The 24,085-nt window shown below is 40.5% G+C and overlaps 1 protein-coding gene across 1 annotated transcript in view; it reads right to left on the bottom strand.

The window, feature by feature from the left end:
- OCA2 (OCA2 melanosomal transmembrane protein) overlaps positions 1-24,085 on the bottom strand; it is a 700,143-nt gene that overhangs the window by 470,392 nt on the left and 205,666 nt on the right. Inside the window, exon 3 of the mRNA XM_075334313.1 lies at positions 11,849-11,944. Within this exon, the coding sequence (XP_075190428.1) occupies positions 11,849-11,944 (96 nt within the window). The remainder of the gene's footprint in view (positions 1-11,848; positions 11,945-24,085) is intronic.

Raw genomic sequence — 24,085 nt, forward strand, 5'->3', positions numbered from 1 at the left:
GTTGGCAGATGGTGGTGACCGTCTGCAGGAGTGGCCTATTGGAGCTTGCCGTAAGGACCGTGGACGGGCGGTGGCCCGGCGGTACCAGACCGGTACGCAAAGAGAAGCCAGCACCATCCGGCAGGGGCTTACGGACCCCGGCAAGGCTAGGAGTCGCCGTGAATTTGCCAAATCCGTTAGCGAAGGGAACCTCCTGGGTTTCCCAGCAGCCAAGTCCCGACAGAAGGCAACAGTCCAACCGAGAGAGGGAAACACAGTTACCGCCAAGGCTAAAGTTCCCAGGGCCAGAGCCTGCGGGCAAAAGGGGCTCCTTCAGCACCCATCCAAGCTGGGGAGCGGGTTACCGGTGGGAACCCATTGGAACCGTACACACTACACAGGTGCAGGGAAAGGCAGTCACCATCAACCTGCCGGGAGGAGAAACACCGCAGCCGTCTGTGGGACCCATCCATCCAGCCGTTTGTTTCACCGGAGACTGTGTATTCGTTACTGGCTGAGTGAGTACCACCGTGCCGTTCGGCACAGCGCTGCCCCAGCGACCCTGCACCTCACCAGGCCCCGTAACCCGCCTGCCATCCATCCCTACCCCCATCACCGGGCCCCGGGACAACCAACCCCCTACCCACGGAGGGGAGAACTAACATCCAGGCTGCTCCCAGTCATCGTTCCTGTTCAAATCCCCCTTTTCACTCACGGACGAGGAACGCCGCTTGAGTCCCCGGGATCCGGCCCACCGCTCGAGCCACCACCGAGCAGCGGCAGCAGCAGCAGCCGGACCCGAGCAGTGGGAGAGCGCAGCGTCCCCTCCTCCGCCCGCGACAGTTACAAGAGAAATTACACAATAAAACACTTTGTCCATTTTCTCCTATGTTTAGCAATACCTTATATGTAGTCGGGAATACTGTTGAGGCACCTCTCAGCTCTCAGAAGTGAAGGAACTATGACTTTTGGAGCGCAATTTTTGCTGGAACAAATTGCAGGACACCATGATGCATTTTGGAATCCCGCCTTAAAAGAATAAATCTCCCCATTGACTCCAGTGAACTCATTTTGGAAACTGCATCCATTGCAGAATGTATCTAGGACTGTAGTGAGCATTTTAAACAAACACTTAGTTGCTTATTTTTATAACAGTAGGTCGGAAAGATGAAAAATTATGTTTTTTCCACAAAAACGTTGATTGTGCGTAAAATATTCAGAAGGGTAAAAGTAGAAAAGAGAGATTCTTACACTTGTGCAATTTCGTCTGAGTAAGAAGGTACCCTATGATTGGTCATACTGGTTGGGCATAATGCATGGCTCGGAAGGGAAGGAACGCTATTTTATTTTTGCAGTGCAAATTTGGCTGGAATAAATTTTGTACAATGTCGCCTTAGCAGTCCCCTGAAGTTGGGAAACAGCAAAAAGCTCCACAAGTGATGCAATTTTGGAAACTATACCTTTTGAGGAACTCCACTCGAGGTTTCATGAGCATTTTAACCCCTTCACAACCAGACAATTTTGTGGGGGTTTTTTCACCAACCTTCTTCCAAGAGCCATAACTTTTATTTTTCAGTCACTATAGGCATGTGAGGGCTTGTTTTTGCAGAAAGAGTTGTACTTTTAAATGAAATCATGAGTTTTGGCATATAGTGTACTGGAAAATGGCAAAAAAATAAAATCCAAAAAAGCGGAAAAAATTGCAAAAAAAAAAAGTGCGTTGGTCCAAAATAAGTGGTGTACATTTTGGTGCCATTTTCCACGACCCGTAGTGTTCTCATTTTTTGGGATCTATGGCTCAGTGATTGCTTATTTTTTGCATCTCGAGCTGACGTTTTTAATAGTACCATCTTTGCGCAGATGCTGCTTTTTGATCACCTGCTGGTTACAGGACCCTGTGCTAGCATGACAACCATCGTATTCACATGATCACATCACGTGACTTTGGATGAAGGCCTGTAAGTTTTAGTGCGATAGTGTTTAAAAATGTCGCTGTCACATTTTGGCAGCGCCATTTAAGTGGTTAAAAGTCACGGGTGGAAAGCAATTCCACTTGTGCCTGTGAGGCACTCATGTCAGCGGTCATGTGCGCAGATTGCCACAGGCTGCGTGCAGCAGCCGGCGAGGATTAACACTACCCTCCCTGACAGAAGAGCTGTCGCTTATCCATGTTATATAAATAAAAGCTTATAACCTGACTTTAAATTCATCCAATGGTTTTACAAATTACTCTTTAAAGCTGAAACCCTCCCAAATTTGGTTTAGGTTATGAAAACAGAAAGGTCAGATTTTGGCAAGACAAAAGTTCTGTTGCCCACAGAAAGTAATGTGAAATTCAAACAAATAACTTCTAATTCAAAGATGTGTGGCATAACATTGGTGAATGAAGTTGTGGTGCTATTAGAGCCATATTTAATATTTTGTGTGACTTCCATGAGCTGGAAGGACTACATCAATGCGGTTCAACAATGATTCACACAATTTATTGATGAAGTTATCAAGAATAGCAAAAAATGCAGTCTTACATGCCTCCCAGAGTTCATCTAGATTCTTTGGTTTGGTCTTCCAAGCTTCCGCTTTCATCCTACCCCAAACATGTTCAATTATGTTCATGTCTGGTGACTGGGCTGGCCAGTCCTTTAGCACCTTGATCTTCTTTGCTAGGAGGAACTTTGTTGTAGAGATGGATGTATGACATTGAGCACCATCCTGCTGCAGAATGTGACCCCTTTTATGATTGGGAATGTAAGAGGTAGCTAATACTTCTTGATATTTTATGCTATTGATATTGCCTTCCACCTTGCAAATGTTTTGCACACGCCCATACTAAATGTAACCCCAGACCATGATCTTTCCACCACCAAACGTAACTGTTTTCTGGGTGTATTTTGGATCCATACGGGTTCCAGTAGGTCTCCTGCAGTATTTGCTGTTGTGTAATTCAACTGAAGATTCATCAGAGAAATCCACCTTCTGCCACTTTTCCAGCGTCCATCAGTTTAGCAGGCTGTGGGACTTGGCAAATGCCGCACAGTTTTTCAATTGCCTTTTGTTTAGTGCTGGCTTTTGGGTGCTGATTCGACCATGGAGGCAATTTCAAGACAGAATCCTACAAACTGTTCAAATTGACACAGGGATTTGAGATGACCAGGCCTGTTTAAGTTTTTTTGTTTTTTCTTTAATTAAAATGTTTGTTTTAGCCCCATGTTCTTAATTTACCAAAATGCTGAAAAAAATGTACCCCATAATTTGTTTCACAACTTCTCCTGATCACACCAACATGCAGATGTTGCTGGAATGGTTTGCAAGTGCCATTTCACAAAGAGAGCTCCCAAAGTGCTAAAAAAAAAAAACTAAAACAAAACACAACCCGCTTGTAAATTGAACCTATTTTCACAAACATCAGGAAACTCCTCTATTGCTGCAGTGCAGATATTAAAACCACAGCCCTCATCAATTTGGGACATATGCAAGGATTGAAAGCAGAACAAAAAGGTGAGCACTACCACGAGCCCTGTCTTATGGCAACACAAACACCTTGAGAGCATGTGTGTGAAAATCTAATCCAGTGAGCCTTCTCACAATTATGCTTAAGAATATTGTCATGAATAAAGAATGGTATCTAAACATCTTCTAAGAGCATCAGCATCTTTTTCCAAAAAGCCATGAACAATTTGGTCATGAATAATACTTTTGTCAGCATGCTAGTGCATCACTTCCCAAATAATGATAGATAGCTGGGTGGTTCATTGATTAGCACTTTTGCTTTGCAGCGATGAGGTCATGGTTACAAATACCACCAAGGACATCATCTGCAAGGAGTTTGAGTTTCCTCTGGGAACCCCAGTTCCTCGAACCCCCCAACTGCAAGGACATTCTGATTGGGACTCACAAACTAAATTCCCTATGGGAACAACAATTAAAATTTCTGAAAATTGCCGTGGAATATGGCGGCACTGTATAAGCAAAGCATAATAAATATAATTGTTTGGTGAACAAAATAATGACGTTGTGACACAGACTGAAAACTAGACAGATTTCAATCCCATTGAAATCCAAGCACTGATTGGACAAGAATGGGTTGCTATCAGTCAGGATTAGGCCTAGAAGCGCATATTCAACATGCCAGGCAAAGTCTTTAAAAGTAAAGCTGGGTTTACACACTGCAACATCGCAAAGGACATCACTGTAACGTCACCGGTTTTGTGACGTAACAGCGACCTCCCTAAGTATCTGGTGAGTCGCTGGTGAGCTGTCAAACAGGCAAACCTGGCCAACAACGCAACAGCGATCCGGACCTGCAGAGTGACCTAGCTGGTTGTTGGGGACGTTGATAAGCAGCTTTTTGAAAGGGAAGTTGCTAACAAAGTCGCTGCAAAGTCTTTCACACACTGAAACTTTGTAGCGATGCATGCTGCACAGCGGGAAACAAAGGACCTAGGAATGGTCCTGAACGATTTGTAGCGATCAGCAACTTCACAGCAGGGGCCAGGTCGCTGATGTGTTTCACACACTGCAACATCGCAAACGACATCGCTATTGCGTCACAAAACTGGTGACGTTACAGCGATGTCGTTTGAGATGTTGCAGTGTGTAAACCCAGCTTTAGAGTCAAAGTCTATACTGTAAAAATGAGGTATTTGCATAAATTTGATCTATTTGTCAATAAAAGTTTAACAACTTAAAAACATTTCCTATTATACTTTGTTATAACATAGTAACATCTAACTAAAAAGATCTAAAAATATTGATGCAGAAAAGTTTGCAAAATAAAAATTTCTACCAATTACTATTTGATTAAAAATTTGATCTCACAGTATATGTGGCATCATAACATCGCAGGAATGGATGGTCACACAGTTTATAGTTAGGGATGATCGAATACCCCATTTGCTTCGACGGATATCCAGCAAATGCCTCGCCACTATTCGAATATTCGACCCCCAATGTAAGTCTATGGGAAACCAGAATAATTTTACGTCTGACCTATCTGTGACCTGTGGTGACCGAGGAAAAGGCTGAAATGGATATGAAAAGGCTGAAACAGAATGGGCACAGCCAGTAGAAGGTGCCTCACTGCATTTCTGGTGTCTTTGAATAAGGTGCTCTAGTGCTTAATCACTGTAATAAAACGTCAAATCAAGCCCTGACCTCCCCGCCCCCAAAAAAAAAAAAAAAAAAAAAAAAACAATAACAAATGTTCACAAGTTTTGTTTTTTACATTTTTCCTTTTTCGATTAGAAAGGGCTGTAACTTGTACATTATATTGGTGTGTGTCTCACACCTTTGGCATATATTTGACAGCACTTTAAAAGGTCAGCTACAATGTACCCGTTGGAATGTTGACTATGCCCTCCTCCTCCTCAACCAGCACCACATGCTCCAGTGGCCCTCTAAGGGCCACTGGCTGTCCTCAAATCTCAGACTTCTTAGGACTCTCAGGTGGGCCCCATAACATACATTGGGGAGGGATGCCAGCCATTTGTAGTGTTCTGCGTCACCTATATGATTAATTAGTGTGAAAGTTGGAATACGTACTCCGTAACACTTTACAGTGCTATTGCCAATGTGGCCATTTGGATGTTGACCTTGCCCTTCTCCTCCACCAACCCCACCGGCTCCAGTGGCCCTCTATTCAAATTCTATTCAAATGATTCAGAAATGTATGTTTTATGGACAAATGAACGTCACGCTAGGACATCGAAGTTGATGTCGTGAATGAGGATTGCATCTGACCAAAAGAGCAGGAGGCATCATCATCACCTGCTTCATAGACTGCAGTTTGTGAAGCATGCAGCACCGTGTAAGTTGCAGTTGTTTAACTCTGGAACTCAGGCTTTAGTCCACTAGCTAACACAGAGGATTTCAAAAAATCCAGTTTCCCCAGGGGGGAATGGTTCAAAGACCATGTAGTACAGCATCAGAAGGTACTCCCAACAGCTATTAACAGCTTTTTTAAAAAAAAAAAAAAATTGGTAGGGGCAACAGGGCATAACATGCCAAGGCGTTTAATACATTCAGTTCCCCTAGGGTGTAATGGTTCAGACACCATGTAGCAAAGCATCATAAGGTACTCCCAACAGCTTTTTTTAAAAAATAATTGGTAGGATTTGCAACAGGGCATAACATGCCAAGGAGCTATAAAAAAAAAAATTCTGATTTTGCAGGGGGCCATGTGTAACACACCGTGGAGCACAGCATCAATAAAAAACACAAATAGAGAGACTGCCTGACCAATTGTTCTAGACAGTGTAGCCTCGATAGAGTGCTTGTGCCAGTGCATAATGTACAAAGGCTTGAAAAATCTTGCCTTGGGTGGTTGGGCCAAACAATTACATTGCAGCAACATAAGTAAGATTAGTCATGCGGTGTCATTAGATGATATAAGACAAAATAGTCTTGAATGAGAAACAATGGAATTTATTTAAACTTAAGAAATACAAATTTTGGGGCTACAGTTATTATTGGGTCTTGTTAACAGGCGGCCTGAGATACTCTAGGGCAATCCATCTATGGTTCATTTTGATAATCGTCAAACTGTCTGCACTTTCCGTGGATAGATGTGTGCAACTGTTATTATTGACCCTGCTGAGCTGAAAACACGCTTAGACAACACACTCGCATCAGGGCAAGCTAGAACTTCCAAAGCCTATAACGTGAGGTCTGGCCAAGGGTTGAGCTTGGAAACCCAATAGTTAAAAGGGAACAGCAGACTCTGAAAGCACGCTGATATGGTCACCTACATAGTCCTTCACCATCTTACTTAACTGTTCCTTCCTTGTCATAGTTCCCAGAACCGTTATCTGATTCACAGTTGGTTTGTGGAAAATGGACCAGTTTTGGCACATCAGTTCCCCGCCTGTGTTGCTCCTACTATGCGTAGCCCTCTCTTGTAATCCTGTTGCGTGAGATTACATGCTACCTATAATGCCAGCATGATCTGAGGGTAATCGTTTCATCAACTGGTCCACTACAGCCCTCTTGAATGTTTCCATAATACAATTCTTATTTGCCTCGACAAGTAGTGAAGCGAATTTGTCTTTGTAGCGTGGGTCAAGGAAAGTACATAACCAGTATTTGTTGTCTGCTAAAATGTGGACTAGCCGACAGTCATGAGAAAGGCAGTGTGACATGAACTGTGCTTTGTGTCAGACTCCAAACTGGAAACCTTTGTGTGTCACTGCTACGAAAACATTGTCTCCCTAAACCTCCTCTACTCCTTAGTCTCTCTCTCCTCCCCCTGCTCCTCCTCAGGCCATCCATGCTGGACAGCCTTGAAGCTTGGGTTGTCAATCCCTTGGTTATCAACTTCAAACCATTCCTGCTCTTAATCATCCTCCTCATTATGCTGAGCAAAGGTGGCCTGAACTTGTTGGCCGAGGTTGTGCGGATTACTAGCAACAATTGTGAAGTCTTGATCCACAGACAACTCAGGTGCATGAACACTTTGGTAAGTTAGACCATCCAGAGAGTGTTTCAATAAACAAATCAGTGGAATGGTAATGCTGATAAGAGAATATCACTGCTACAGTAATCAAAATTCTCCAAGACCTGACAAATGTCTGTAATCCACCCCCACTCGGCTGTACTTATGTCTGGCAGCTGCGTCTGATGGGCATGTTCCAGCTGGAATTGGGATACTGCCCTCTGCTGCTCATGGATCTTGGCCAACATTTGATAGGTTGAATTCCATCTCGTAGGGAGGTCACATTAGTATGTGACGAGGCAAGTGTAAGCGCTGCTGCAGCACCGCCAGGCCAGCAAAAGAGGGAGATGACTTGCGGAAATGTGCGCTAATACGTCGTACTTGGTAAGTAGGTCTGGTATCCCAGGGTATTTCTTGAGAAAGTGCTGAACTACTAAATTTACAACGTGAGCTATACAAGGAACGTGTACAAGTTTTCCAAGCTTTAAAGCCACCACCAGATTACTACCATTATTGCACACCACCATCCCTGGACAGAGGTCCAAAGGCTCAAGCCACTCATCTGTCTGCTCAGTTATTGCTTTCAAAAGCACAGGTGTCGTGTGCGATTTTTCACCGATACAGAGGAGCTTCAGTAGAGCATGTTGCCGCTTAGCCGAGGCAGTGCTGCAGAGATCCCAGCTGGGGAATGATGTCGATGGTTGGACACTGGCGGATGTTGATGAGGATGCACAGGAGCCAGATGAAGAGTAGGAGGAGGAGGAAGTTGTTGCTGTGTAGGAGACTACCGAAACTGTGATTAAAGTGGGCCCCGCTATTCTGGGTGTGGGAACTATATGGGATGCTGCCGTCTCAGACACTTTACCAGCCGCCACTAGGTTCACCCAGTGTGCTGTCAGTGAGATGTAGCTTCCATGTCCCCTTCCGCTTGTCCATGTGTCTGTGGTTAAATGGACCTTCCCTGTTATGGCATTGGTGAGATTCCGTTTGAGGTTTACGGACATGTGATTGTGAAGCACGGGGACGGCACAACGTAACAAATAGTGGCAGCTAGGCACAGAGTACCGATGTTCTAACACCACCAAAAGGTTGCGGAAAGCCTGTGTTCCCATGAGCTAATACGGCAACATCTCAAGATCTATCAATCGTGCAATGTGTGCAGTTATGGTTTCTACCCTTGGGTGCGTAATGGGGTATTATCGCTTCCTTTCGAAGGTCTGTGGTATAGACAACTGAACGGAACACTGGGACACTGAAGCGGATGTGGTCATGGATGACTGAGTTTGGCCAACATCAGGTTGGGAGAAGGAGGAATCAGCGCCACCTTCTTGCACACCACTTTGGGAAGCAGGCAGCCCAGGGGAATTGCCAGAGTTTGGAGTCTGGTAATCGTGTTTTTCACCTAGAGCTGCCAACCACCTAGTGGTGTGCTTGACTAACAGTTTCTCATGCTGGAGGTGCCCAAGCTGAAAGTATTTCTTCCTCTGCCAAGCTTGGTCTGACAGATTTGAGAAATGGCAACGGTTTGGTCCGAAGAACTCTTGGAAAAAAAAAAAAAAAAAACTTCCCACACAATCGTACCACGGACCCTTGGACTCAGATGCCACAGGTGGTGGTGGTGTCATGTGCACAGTGGTCGAAACCCTTTGTCCTACAGCCTTTTTGCGGACTATGGGTACATTCTCCTCTGTACTGCTGCTCTCGTGATCCATGTCACCCGTCCATGTTGGATCAGTCACCTCATTATCAACCAGGTCGTCTTCAAATTCCTGAAGGTCAACATCTTCGGGAATAGATATTTCAGGCTGACCTGAGGGCAACTGTGTCTCATCATCCTCCAACACTTCCACCTGATTGCCCAGCATGTCACGGACAACAACATGGCTTTCTTCTGGCCTTGGGTGCTCAAAGATCTGTGCATCACTGCACACCATGGACTCACCTGTGTTGGTGGTGTTGAGTGGTGAGATAGGTCAAAGGGTCCCGTAAACAGTTCCTCAGAGTAACCTGCTTTGGTGTCATGTGTTTCCTTAGAATACTGATGTTGTGAGGAAGGAAGACCAGGCTGAGGATTCGATGGGCCAGCCTCTGGGCCACTCAAGTCTGTCTGTGTGGACTCTTGGGATTTGCTACTCGACAAGTAACTGGAGGCATTTTCTGCTAGCCAACTCGATACCTGATCGGACTGTTCAGGGCGCTAGAGTGCTTTCCCATGTGGACAAGAAAATTGGGATAGGAAGGCAGAGGTAGATAAAGCAGGAACCTTTTTCTTTGGCTCGATCACACTGCTTGGGCGACCACCACTGTCACTACCACTTCATCCACAGCCCTTACCCCCTCTTTTTCCCATTTTTTTTGGTTTGATTTTTGAAGGTGAATACTGTAACGTTACCTTTTGTACAGTCATTGGAACAACACTGATGCAGATTTGTTAAACTTGTGTTAATGTTTCCCACGATAGCTGTTTCAGTTTTTAGACTTACACAAAGGTACCTTTATTGGACAAAGTACCACTTGGAGGAGTTGACAAAGATGTTTTGAATGTCTTTCAGCCCCAAAAGAAAACAGGGTTTAACAACACTTATGTTAGTATTGGTTTTTGGTACTCAGACGGTGTTTTAGTAAGAGCAGGACACTATGTAGGTTCTGTAAGATAGGAAGATGCCACCCTCAGGATGCTAGTTTGGTGCTATGAAGGTATTTTGCTTCAGGCACAAGCAGTGCCACTGACACCGAGTATTAATAAAAATTTGCTAACACTCAGACTGTGAATTGAGATGGTAGCTGACAATCTTTACAATTTTGGGACTTTTTTTGCAAGTTGTAATACCTATTGCTAGTATAACAGACAAAAAGGGATGTAGCAGTGCTGAGATTGTTGATTATTCGTAGCAGATGTCAGGACAGCTTTAAATCTCTCCATGCCTGTTAATAAGCTCTCCCTATATCACACACTGCAGTAACAGACCATATGCACCACTAAGAGGATTTTTTTTTGGCCGGTTTAAAACAGGAACAGCTGTCACCTAACTAAGCAATGCACTAACACTGTCCCTATACCTTGTTCTATGATTTACACAGCTGCTAGCAGATATTGGACACTGTCTTCAGCCCTTATAAGGACTATTTTGTATTGTGCAGCAGGAACACTATTTCAGACTCACTGCACTGTCCCTACACCTGTTTCTATGTTTACACAGTAGCTAGCAGCTAATGCTAAATATCTTCAGCCCTTAGAAGGACTAGTATAGTTGGCTGGAGAAATGCTGTCCCGCACACAGTACAGTCTAGCTACACCGGCAGCTCAGGAATTAATGCGTGCTCACAAAATGGCAGCAGCCTTAAATAGCCCCTATGATGCTGTGCGGCCAAGCCAATCACAGTACCACCACAACAAAGATGGCTGCAGCGTTACTGTGAGGGTAAGCAATGTCAGATGTGTTCATTGGCTTGAAAAAGGCACCAGGAAGTCGAGAAATGAAAATGAAAGTATCGGAGCAAATACCATATAAGCCGTCGGATACCGAATACCTCGAATACCCCATTATCCGCCGGATACCGAATATATTCGCTCATCCCTATTTATAGTGCAAAAATACTTGTTGTATTACAAAACTGAATGTCAATTTTTCAATATGCGTGGTGTACGTTAAATAAAGGGAACACAGCCAATAGCAATAAAAAAGGTATGTAAATCACAGTGCAATTTATGATTCCTATGCAAAGTACACAAATAAGTGTCAAGTGCCATGAAAACCCCATCAATTATGAAAAAACAGCATAAAAGATAGATTGCATGACAATGCGTGTCCAACCCGCTGGAATGACACCAACACTTAAGTGCGTTTCGTAACAAATGACTTCATTAGGGAATTATATGTAATATGGACTATATGTAACATTGAGGATGTTCCCTCCTTGAAGAAGCATTAATACCTTCGCGAAACGCACGTCGGTGGTCTCTAGATCCATCCCTGGGGGCTCTGTAATGCTGTGAGAATAGGCTCCTACATTGGTTCCTCTGCACTTGCACTTTAGGTAATCTTGGCCCTCCTTGGCACAAATGTGTTTTCTATTTTTACCTACAGTTCTTTAATCATGATGTCCTGTTTTGAACTTGTTACCTTTCATGTTTAAACATTACCTTGTGCATGTTTAAGGCTGTGGGGGACGAATATGTGTTATGTATACACCATTAGGAACCCAGTCATTCTTCTATTTACTTCAGGCATCCCCTGTGTCTCATGTAGGTGTTTTGAATCTTTTTTGATTTTAATGGCGGTTAGTGAACGTCAATAAAATGTGTACTCTTTTGCACCATTACTCAGCTTCCTCTTGTTTTTGATATATGTAACATATGTTGTATGCAGACCATTCAATTAAAAAAACACACAAGAAAAACACAGCTATTCCATTATTACAATATATTTAGCTAAAAGTTACCTTTTGCTTTCTGAGTGAACTTTTAACAAAGGAGTCTTCTCTGTGTAACTATGGTCTTTCACTGGACTGAACAGTTTAGGTAGATTAAAAGCATACCTACAAAATTAAGAAAACACACAAAAAACAAAGTATAAATAGCAATGTAAAATCTAATCATAAATGATGTATAAATAATAATATAAATGTTTAAAAACATATGTCCAGCTTGTAAAAATGCTCAGATGTGTCTTTAAGCCAGATTCCAGGGAGTGAAGAAGGGAGAGTACAACATAATTGCCTATCAGCTGTTGATTTCCTGGTTGGGGATGATACAAACTCATGTTCTGTGGATGACAGGTGTAAGAGGTGTCTGTGCAAGGCTCCATAAGGCAGCACTAGCTCACGATTGCCACCATAACATATGGCACAGTCTACCTAAACAGAATGATGTCACTCACTAAGGCATAGTGCATAATCCACGATACCAGCTTCAACACATTTCAAAGGAAAAGTCCATTATCACGCAGTTCAACCGCAACTGATCCAATGGACTTCTATAGGCAGACTTTGCTTCAAGTAATTATGGATCCAAAAATACACCTGTATTTTCCAACAGATCAATTTATAAATGGAACTAACCATTTTGCTATTCAATCCTACTAATTTTAAAATTGTTCAATGGAACCAATATATGTCTGGATAGAGGATGATCTAAAAGCAGGTTTTAGATTATAGACATGTGCCTTTAATCTGATGAGCTGTTCACGCTTTGTGCGTCCTATATATAATTTGTCAGATGGGCACTAAATGCAATGCATCACTCCCTTACTGTAGCAGGTTAAATTATCTTTTTTGTCATAAACATCTCCCATTCTTGTAGGTGTGGGATGTACCATCGTTTATATTTTTATTGAAGTGCACATAACACATTTTTAGAGGGAAAATAAACTTGGCTTTTCCAAGTTATTTCTCTTTTGCATAATGCAAATAATGTTTTGTGTGATATTGATATCCCTTTTTGATGAATTTTTCCACCAAACTACTTGCTTATTCCTCAAAGTCTTCTATTTTAGTACAATTTCTCCTTTGTTGCAAAAATTTTCCCTCTAGGGATTATTTTTAACCAAACAGGCAAGTGACAGCTATCTATAAGGATGTAGCTGTTGCTGTTTGTACATTACTGTAGGATTTTGTTGTCAACTGTTTTTTTCACATTCAAATTATTGTCTAAAAAAATTCACGTTTTGATTGCTATATGTTTATATAAAATTACACATAGTAAAAATTAATTTTAAGATTAAAAATTTTTTGAGAATCCTCCCCTCCTAACCATATAGTAAATAATGTATATCCTCTATAAAATGTTTACAGGAGGACCCCACTAACCTTGCCCTCCAGATATACATTGCAAGCCAATCACAAGTCCACTAAGAGATTACTGAAACTTGGATCAAGTCTCATCCCCATCATGGGGCCCCACTTCTATAAGTAAAACTGGCTAGAATAGATCATATAATTGTGTGTCAAAACAAAGCGATAACATTCTTACTAAAAATTTCCCTGCACGTGTCAAAAATGCTCCACTGCCTTGCAACTTTTTGGATTTTCAATATTCCTATAAAAGTGGGAAGATATCTAGTGTGCCCATAATGTAATGTGGGTTCGATTTGTCCAGTTTTAATTTTTGTAATAGGCATTTGGTGTTTCTTAATTTTTTTTAGCAGAAATTCTATATACCCTTGTAATATACAATTAAGATATTCTGATGAATTTGATGAGACAATTAATCCTCTGTACAATGGGTCTACCTGGTGGTGTAGTCTGACAAATGTATTTTTGGTATATGATAGAACCCTGCCACCATGAGATGGAGTATATTAGAGTATATTAGTCTATTTTGACTCATGTAATTATACTTTGATTTCTACCTCAATCTACCAAACTTAAGTTATTTGAAATATGTAGAATCTTTTATTATAAGTTTTAATATCCTCCAGCAATTTGTATAATGATAATCTATGATAATCCCCCTCCTTTATCTGCCGGAATGCACATGTGACAAATTATATATAGGATGCACAAAATATGAACTGTGCATCAGTTTAAAAGGCACATGCTTATAACAAAAATAACTGCTTTTAGACCATCCTTTATCTAGACATTAAAAAGAGTTCCATAATGGTAATCTATAAAGGTACCGTGTTCTGGAGGATTAAAAATGTTGAACAACACTGTAGATGGGGTAACTATGTTTAATGTCTAGAATAGAAAAGTGAGTGGATATTCTAATTAAACACTTTAAAACCACTAGGATTAAAGAGCGAATAAGTTCATTCAATTTATGATTTGAACTATGGGAAAATATTGTTGGATCCATAATTATCTGATGTAAAGTCTGCCTATATAAAAGTCCATTGGATCAGTAACATATGAACTTTCTGAACAAGGATGTTTCCCTTGAAACACATTGGGGATATTATCCTGGATCACAGACTAGTCCTTAGAAAGGGACTTCAGTGTTTGGGTGGACTGTTATATTGCATTTTGAAAAGTGTGCGCCAACGCTGCCGGGCTGAGTGCAGCACAGGCACCTCTTACACCCATAATGCACAGAACAAGAACTTCAATCATCCACAAGATTGAATTGAGCCGACCAGCAATTACGTTTCACTTTCCCTTCAATCTGGATTCCAGATACATCTGAGCATGGTTTGAAGCTGCACTCTTATCAGACTCCGGTACGAATTCATTTACTCTATATGCAGGATTCATGGCAAAATGTTTGGGACAAACCGATTGTAGCGACGGTTGCCCATTTAATTTTTTAGAAACCGTTAATCCTGTTTTTGCTTTGTGCCACTTCTTCAGGGAAACCGGGTTCCATCCAGCACCACACCCGTCACTGTGTTACAACACAGATATCCATATCATACACACAAAACAGATTGGAATGCTCTCAATAATGTTAGTGTTTCACAATTCTGACACATACTGACCGTACTTGCCTAAAAATGACATTTGAAAATTTTTTGGAGAGCTATACTGAAATTCCAGCACAAATGAAATGACATTATTAGACCTGCTTGTTGTTGGCTGCTGTTAAAACTCACTATTAGTATTTGGAACTATATAGGTGATACAAAAATGTAAGTTCATTGTACATATGAAGATAAAATATCAAAGACACTATAGTTGGTTGGTACACATTGCAAAATTAAAATATTTTAGAAAAAGCATTGACAAATATATGATTTGTTAGATTTTAGTGTAGCCTTCATAAATCTTCATTTAAGCGTCAGCTTTCTATCAACATTCTATCCTATGAAGCCATTGACATGACAATTTGCTGACCAATAGTCAACATTTAAAGAAAAAAAAATATATACAACATGGCCTACAATATCTAATGTAAGAGAAAAATAAAAAAAAACAAAAAACTTGCAAACCTATTTGACAATACTGATGAGAATTCTTGAAGAAAATATGTCCTACATAGCGCCAATTTTAATTTGGTAGTGTGACAGCAAGAAATTTACAGCCATATAGAATCCAGTGTGCCTTTTAGATCATCATTTGTTAGACTGCAACATATGTGATGAAGGGCGCTTAAGAAGTCAAAATGACAAGCTCTTTGAGAGGCTGTGTAATTTGCAGCAATCTTCTCTTGCCCATCATTTTCTTCTTAGACATAAGTAGTTTCTGTTCGTATAGAGAGCTGCTCTCAGAAAACATTTGTCTTCTATAAAAATTTCGTACAAAACAGAACAGCTTGTTGCCACATTTCTGATAATTCTGCTCAGTGTCAATTTCAATTTATAGACATTTTTCCTAGCATCAGCCTTTAATCTTGATTTTTTTTTTTTTTTTTATAAAATATAAAGCCAGATTTGTAAACTTTGCTTTAGGGGGTAACAATTTGCTGGTTCCCCTGCTCTGGCTGAACAGATTGTTGAAAAGGACAGCAATTTCAGGAAGCTGGAGAGAAGACATGTTCTGATCTGGTTCCCATAATTGGATGGAAGTAAATAGTTTTCCTACTCTACGTGGTATCCTCAGAGAAATAGTATATGGGAATATTTGGGGGCACAATGATTTATGGCAAAACTAGTAACTCAGTCAGGGCAGTGGATAATTATACGTTGTTTAGTTTGTTTGTTTTTTTAATCTAAAAAAGGTAATGATTGTAGTAAAGCATCAAATGAAAATTTGAATCAAATTTGCTTCTTTTGGAACTATAAACATACTTCCTACAAATTAATATCGTATGTATATTCCCACTTTATATGCAATAATGTCATATACCAAATTAATCAATATTGAGCTTCTTAAAATTAAAAGGACCACTTAGCATTTTTTTAGGATTTTTATTATATTTAAAGCACCACTTCAGGGCTGAAATAAAAGTCCTGTGCACTATGCCTTATACTTACCGCCAACATCTTGATCTGTTTTCACAGATGCTCCTGTCTGTCTGTGTCAGGCTTTTTGTGACCTGCAAGCAGCTCCAGTGTTTCATGGAGCACCCTGGAAGTCACAAATCAGTGCAACTCTATGAGAGCCTTGTTCTGGCCTTGTTTTTGGCTCTCAGAGTTGCATTGAGTGCTTCTGCCGTAACTTATGATTTCCAGCCAGTTAGAATTTACGGGCACAAGATGGCACCATGGGACCAGTGCACCACCAAAAAAATACGCTCACAGCATTTATGCTCAATACTATTCAAGTCGAGTTCTTCTGAAAATTTAATTTTTTCATTATGTGCACAGTAATATAGCTATTGATCTTGTGAGTTAACAACATTCCATGACATTCTCTTCTTCGGGTTTTTAATATGGAGCAGTGAGATAGATATAGACAGACAGATATATATATTATATTATATATATATATATCCCTGGTGCAAAATTTGGACCGGGGCCACCCCTCCACGTACACTGACACTTAGCGTACGGGATAAAGAAACTGACACTCGGGTACAGGATAATGATGCTGACATTTGGCTCTTACCCTCAGCACCCAGGTTTCCCATGATCTGAAATTCCTCTATCAGAACACAGCTTTCCCATGTTCTGATATCCATCTTGTCCTTGGCACCCAGCTTCCCCATGCTCTGCTATACATCATTCCCTCAGCACCCAGCTTTCCCATGCTCTGCTATACACCATTCCCTCGGCACCCAGCTTTTCCATATCAGAGCATGGGAAAGCTGGGTGTTGAGAGATGTACAACAGAGCATGGGAAAGCCGGGTGCTGAGGGAAAGAGCCTTTTTCCCCTAGCACAAAACATTCCCATCCCATCCTTGTATCTTTGTCCCCCCTCGTATATAGTTCTCCAAATACTATAATAGCCCCCACATAGCCTTCCATATAGTATAAAGGGTCCAACATAACCCTTCATATATTAGAATGCACCTCAATAGTGCTCCATGTATTATAATGCATTTCCCATAGTCCTCCATGTATAATTCACCCATAGTACTCCATATTATACTGCACCACAGTCCTCCAGGTTTTATAACACACCCCCATAGTCATCCATGTATAAAGTAGCCTCTATAGTCCTCCATATATTATAATGTAGCCCCCATAGTCCTATATGTATTACAATGCAGCCCCATAAACCTTCATATTGTATTATGCAGCCCAATACTCCTCCATGTATAATGCACCCATATAGTCCATGTAGAAGGTATCCTTCATGTTTATAATGCAGCCCCATAGACCTCCATGTGTCCTGCAGCCAGCCCCCCCAAGGGCCTGCATGGGCCCTGGCTGCAGGAGACATTGAGTCCTTGGGCTGTTGGCTCCCCCCCAAGGACTCCATGTGTCCTGCAGCCAGGGCCCCTCCAAGGACTCCATGTGTCCTGCAGCCAGGGCCCCTCCAAGGACTCCATGTGTCCTGCAGCCAGGGCCCCTCCAAGGACTCCATGTGTCCTGCAGCCAGGGCCCCTCCAAGGACTCCATGTGTCCTGCAGCCAGGGCCCCTCCAAGGACTCCATGTGTCCTGCAGCCAGGGCCCCTCCAAGGACTCCATGTGTCCTGCAGCCAGGGCCCCTCCAAGGACTCCATGTGTCCTGCAGCCAGGGCCCCTCCAAGGACTCCATGTGTCCTGCAGCCAGGGCCCCTCCAAGGACTGATTTAAAAAAAAAAAAAAAACACACACACACACACACACACACCAAGTACTCACCTCTCTTCTCCTTCCACCACAGTTCTGTCCTCACCTCTACTTGCCCGCCCTCACTTCTGTCCTCGTTCCCCTGTGGCTCCGGTCGGCGTCCTCCTGTGCTCTCACCACACACAGCAGTCGCACAGGAGTGACGTCACCTCGCAGGCATGGGGGAAGACTGATGATTCATAGAATGGCGCGCTGTACTTCTAAATAGAATAGCAACGGAGTACATTACTTCCATATTGCTTTATTCCCAAGCGCAGAGACTGCATTGCTAAATAATTACCGTACATTGACACAGCTACATAAAAAGTATATACAAGAAAATTGCAAAAATATTCACATAAATTATAATGGTTACTTAAACTTAAACTCCTAAATTTCTTATGTATAAAATCCATACAGTGGTTCGTCAAATGTTTAAGACATAATGGAAGAGTTTTATCCAAATTATAAAAGGAACAGATGCAAAAACAAGTTTTGCGCTGTAAGTGGATTTCATTCTGCCAATTTATCCTCTAGTGTTCAAATTGATGCCATGTTTTGTTCAACAATAGAAGCCAACATGTACCTCTATTTACAGTGTGGGCCCAGGAGAAAGAACACATTTACAAAAAACATCTATAGCAGAGTCTTTCAAAAAGGGAAGTAATGCTAAAACAATGTAAGGAGCCTAGGCTTTCCCTGTCAGAAGAAAAATAAGACAATTGACACAAGGAGCTGGAGCCTGCAAACTATTTTCAGAGAATTGACAGTACAATACAATGTGCTTTTGCACAGCTTGGGATGTGTGAAAATCTATATAACATCTGAAATGTACATTTCATATATCCTAGCACAGTAGAAAAGCCATTTCCTTACCATTAGAGGTAAAACGTTGACATGACTAATACATTTTTTTTTACATTTCCTGGCTTCTAAAAGGCATCTATTTAAACGTCACGTCTTACACATCATTTTATAGTTTATGAAATATATATTAATTTGTATTTATAATTTTAGAAAATCTAAAAGTTACTTTTACATAAATTTAATAAGAAATCCTTAGAAACCAATAAGCAGTCAAGCTGAAAATAGCATCTGATCTGCAGGGAGCATGTTATAGAGCAGGAGGAGCTGATGACATTGCTGTATATTTTTGTGAGAAACGTTTCAGTAAAATTTGCATTTTATTAATTGAATCCTTGGGTTTGTATCCTGTGGGCTGTCCTACTCAGTGATTCACAGTCTTCCATCTACGTCAGTGCATGCAGAGATAGCGGTCAATCTCTGTATGCACGAGTCCAGTAGGCAGTCCTACACAAGCAAAAGGAATTTCAATGAATAACTCAATTTATGCTGAATCTTTTCCAATACACTTATACAGTATAGCATTCAGCTCAACATCTCTGTACCATGCGGTCTACTAGAGAAAAATCAAATTGATCAGACATTAAATTAAGTCAAATAAAAAAATCCTGAGGAATTTGAACTATATGAGAATCCATTTGCATTAGTTACCCCAAAACCTTCCATCACCATTTTACGCATTTTAGTACAGTGCACCAGTCAATACCTTGCAGCGATGTAGATTCTTTTTCCTCGATGGGCAGCAACTGTTATCTATAAGGCTGGACTCAGACGAGCGTATGGCATCCGATGCGACAGCGATCATGCAATCAGTTCACAGCTGTGAAGCGGAGGATGGGTGCTGTAGAGGAGAGGGAGGGTTAATTCCCCCCCCCCATTGTCAGCCTGGGCATATATCGCACTGCACTGGGATAACATCAGAGTGCAGTCCGATGTATCTCTCGCACCCATTCACTTGAATGGGTGCAAGAGATACGGCTCGAGCAGAAAATCGCAGCATGCTGCCACTATTCTCGCATCCAGAATCTGTATGCGAGAAAAGCTGACCAACTGCTCGCCTTTATTGACCAACATAGGTCCGAGTGCAATGCGAGATTTTCTCACATTGCACTCGTTCAATTTTCATGCTCGTCTGAGCTTACCCTAACAGTCAAAATTCCAGTCTTCTTTACTGCTACTAAACACCTGACAAGAATTGTAAAAGGCCAACCAAGAGTGACCAGGTCAAAAACTGCCCAACACTGACATTTTCCTTCCTAGAAATAGCTTTTATTTTCTCCAATTGTCTACTGTACTGGACCCATTTAAGCATGGTTTGTTTTGCACTTAGTTACCCTCAGATATTTAAAATTATTAAATTATTAATATATATATATATATATATATATATATATATATATATATATATATATATATATATATATATATATATATATATATATATATATATATATATATATATATATATATATATATAAATGCAAATTGTTCATAATGTCACACAACTCCAAAAATGGACCTGATAAAATGGTCGGCGTCCTCAACTTATCCCCTTCACCAGTCTTTTTTTCATCTTTGTGACCAGGCCAATTTTTTCCAAATTCTGACCAGTGTAGTTTTAGGAGTTAATAGCTCTGGAACACAAACATGTGAGACTGTTTTTTCGTGACATATTGTACTTCATGTAAGTGGTAAATTTGGGACCATATTTTTTGCGTTTGTGAAAATATCACAAATTTTGAAACAATTTTGAAAATTTTGCAATTGTTAAGAAGTTAGACGGATTAAATATTTATCAGCAATTTTTAATTTTAACAAAAATGTACGATACTATTTTTATTTTTTTATTTTTTTTAAACTAAGTACATCACATTTGAAGTGACAGAAAATACCAAAAAGTGACACCATGCTAAAAACCACATCTAAGAAGTTTATTAAATCCTTTAGGTGTTTCACAGGAGCTAAAGCAATGTAGAAAAGAAAAAAATGAAAATTTTACTTTTTCCTACAAAAAGGTTACTTTACCCCAAATTTAGCATTTTTCCTAAAAAATTCCTAAGGGTAACAAGAGAAAATGCACAATACAAATTTGTTGTGCAATTTCGTTTGAGTATGGAGCTACTCAGTATATGGTAGGAATCTACTGTTTGGGTTGTTTTGAATTTTGTAGTGCAAAATCGGCTGGCATAGTTCGCAGACACAATGTCATCCACCTGACTTATTCAATGGTGAAGCGGCGTGTGACGTCACGCGCTCATGCACGGGCTATAGCGTCTACGTTTCCATGGAGGATTACCATGGTATTTGGAACGCTCATACCCCGGTGCATTCTGGTAATGACGACGCGATATACCACATGATGAAACCAGGAAATGAGCAAATCTATTTCAGTATGTATAATAATAGCCGATTGGCTGAACTATAACAAGCAATTTGTCTGGCATTAATTCATTGGTTAATGGGGGTATTTATACTGCCATGTCTCCCACTCCGGTCACGCTCCTTGATAAAGCAATCAAGCGAAACACGTGTCGGAGTGAGGGGCTGTGGACCGTTTGCTACACCACCTTTATAAACCGGTAAATATATTTTCCAAAATGTCATACTTTTGTAATTGCGGTTATGTGTCTGTGCAGTGAAGTTTGGGAGGGCTGCACCTTATAGGATGGCCGTTTAAATTATTGCTTGGATATTTTTAATACAATCTATTTAATTATTTATATAACTATTTAATCCATCCATCTTGGTGGTTTCTACCTTCCCTCCCCCTTAGCACATTGGCACTTTAACTGCATTAGTCAGAAAATTCCTCTTGAAGCAACTTTGCATGACATTTTTTGGTCATATATGTTCAATATAGGTGATAAATAATTAATTATTTGTCCAATTTTAAGAATTCCCATGAAATTTATATATACGGAATTATTATGGAATAATGAAATTTGATGCTCTGTCCATGACCCTTAATATTGTATTCATCATCTAGCACTTTCCCTTGCTGTCTTTCTAGTTTATTTTTTGTATGATTTTAATTCATATTTCAATAAAAATTGATTTTAATATTCTCATATTGTCACTTCCTTTTTTGAACATGCATACATGTTCAAGGTTGTTGTTCATATTATATTGACGTGCGGTTCTATTTAGGACTAATGTTGAAAAACAATGTCATGTTTGCAGAGCTTCTGATGTGCCTAAATAGTGGAAACCCTCCCACAATTGACCCGATTTTGGAATCTGGATCCCTCAAGGAAATTTATTTAGATATTTGGTGAGCACTTTGAACCCCCAAGTGCTTGACCGAATTGAACTGAATATGAAAAAGAATAGATTTTAAATTGTAAAAATGTTGCTTTAAACAGCAACATTTTTCATTTTTACTAGGGCAACAGCAGATTATGCACCATATAATTTGTTGTGCAATTTTTGCTGATTTTGCCAATACCCCATATGTGGTTGAAAACTAATTTTGGAAGCACAGTGAAAAGTGAAGGGAAGGGGCACCATATTGACGTTCAGATTTAGTTGAAATGGTTTTTGGGTGTCATGTCATATTAGCAAAGTCCCTGAGGTGCCAGAAAAGCAAAAATTCCTCACAAGTTACCCTGTATTACAAACTGCATCCCTCAATTTTTTTTAAGGGTACAGTAAGCATATTGACAATACAGGTGTGTCACAAAACATTTATACTTTTGGACAGTAAAAAAAAATGACATAACTTTACAGAATGGTTTATGTAAGCTGGAGACTTGGGGTAAGAAATGGCAATTGAATATTACATGTAGATAAGTGTAAGGTCATGCAGAGGAAATTAAGTGTATAATGATGTACTAAATGGTAAAACTTTGTAAACAAGTCACGAAAATAGACTAGGGCATAAAGTTGGATGCTAAGCTAAACCATACTGATCAGGGGCAGACTCCTGCTGCCAAAGCAAAAATAATGGAATGCATTGAAAGGCATAGATTTTCATGACAAGAACATAGTTTAGCCACACTTAGAATACGGTGTACAATTTTGGACTTTAGTGTGAAAGAAGGACATAGAAAAACTAGATCAGGTGCAAGGAAAAGCAACCAAGGTTATTAAGGGAATGGGTGAACTGCAGTACCAAGACAGGGTACTAAATTTAGTTTATTCAATTGGAAAAATTAAGGTTTTGTGGTGATTTTATTGCAATGCATAAATCTATGTTAAGTTCAGTACAGAGATCTTTCTGTTGATTTTTATACACCTAAGCCTGCAACAGTTATAAGGGAACATCCTCCATTTCTAGAGGAAAGAAGGTCTAATCATAATCACAGAAGGCAATTGTATTATGTTAGAGCAGCGATACGATGGAACTCTCTGCTAGAGGATGTTATAATGGGTGCTTCACTACAAAATTTCAAGAAGGGTTCAGATGCCTTTCTTGAAAAATATATTACAAGTTATGGATACTAAAATTCTGTGATGAGATGTTTACCCATGAAATTAGTCTTATTGCCATGGAGTCAGGAAGGAATTTTTCTACTAATATGGAGCAAATAACATGTTCTTAATGAGATTTCATAGAATAATAGAATATTAGAGTTGGAATCGACCTACTTGGTCATCTAGCCCAACCCCCTGCTCAACGCAGGATTCACTAAATCATCCCAGACAGATTTCAGTCCAACCTCTTTTTAAAGACTTCCATTGAAGGAGAACTCACAACCTCTCGTGGCAGCCTGTTCCACTCGATCACCCTCACTGTCAAAAGTTTTTCTAATATCTAATCTGCGTCTCCTCCCCATCAGTTTCATCCCATTGCTTCTAGTCTTTCCTTGTGAAAATGAGAAAAGTCATATCTCTACGGTGTGACAGCCTTTAAGATATTTGTAGACAACTATTAGGTCTCCTCTCAGTCCTCTCTTTTGCAAGCTAAGCAATCCTAAATCCTATAACCGGTCCTCATAGGACATGGTTTGCAGAACCATCACCATTCTGGTCACTCTTCTCTGAACTTGCTGCAGTTTGTTGATGGCTTTAAAATGTGGTGCCCAGATTTTTGCCCTTCTCTGGATCCATGTTAGGCTATTGTTTGAACTTTATAAACTAATTTCCAACTTCAAGTCTTAAAAAGAAAAAAAAAAAAAAAAAAAATTCTGAAAAAAAACATGAAGGCCGGAGATTGTCCCGAGTCATAACTGTATCAGACACTCTCACATCTCCCTTCCAGTACGGAGGCCTATAAACATTAAAAGAAGCAACATACAGGA

This window comes from Anomaloglossus baeobatrachus, chromosome 2 (genome assembly GCF_048569485.1).
Source record: "Anomaloglossus baeobatrachus isolate aAnoBae1 chromosome 2, aAnoBae1.hap1, whole genome shotgun sequence".
Classification (NCBI taxonomy): Eukaryota; Metazoa; Chordata; class Amphibia; order Anura; family Aromobatidae; genus Anomaloglossus; species Anomaloglossus baeobatrachus.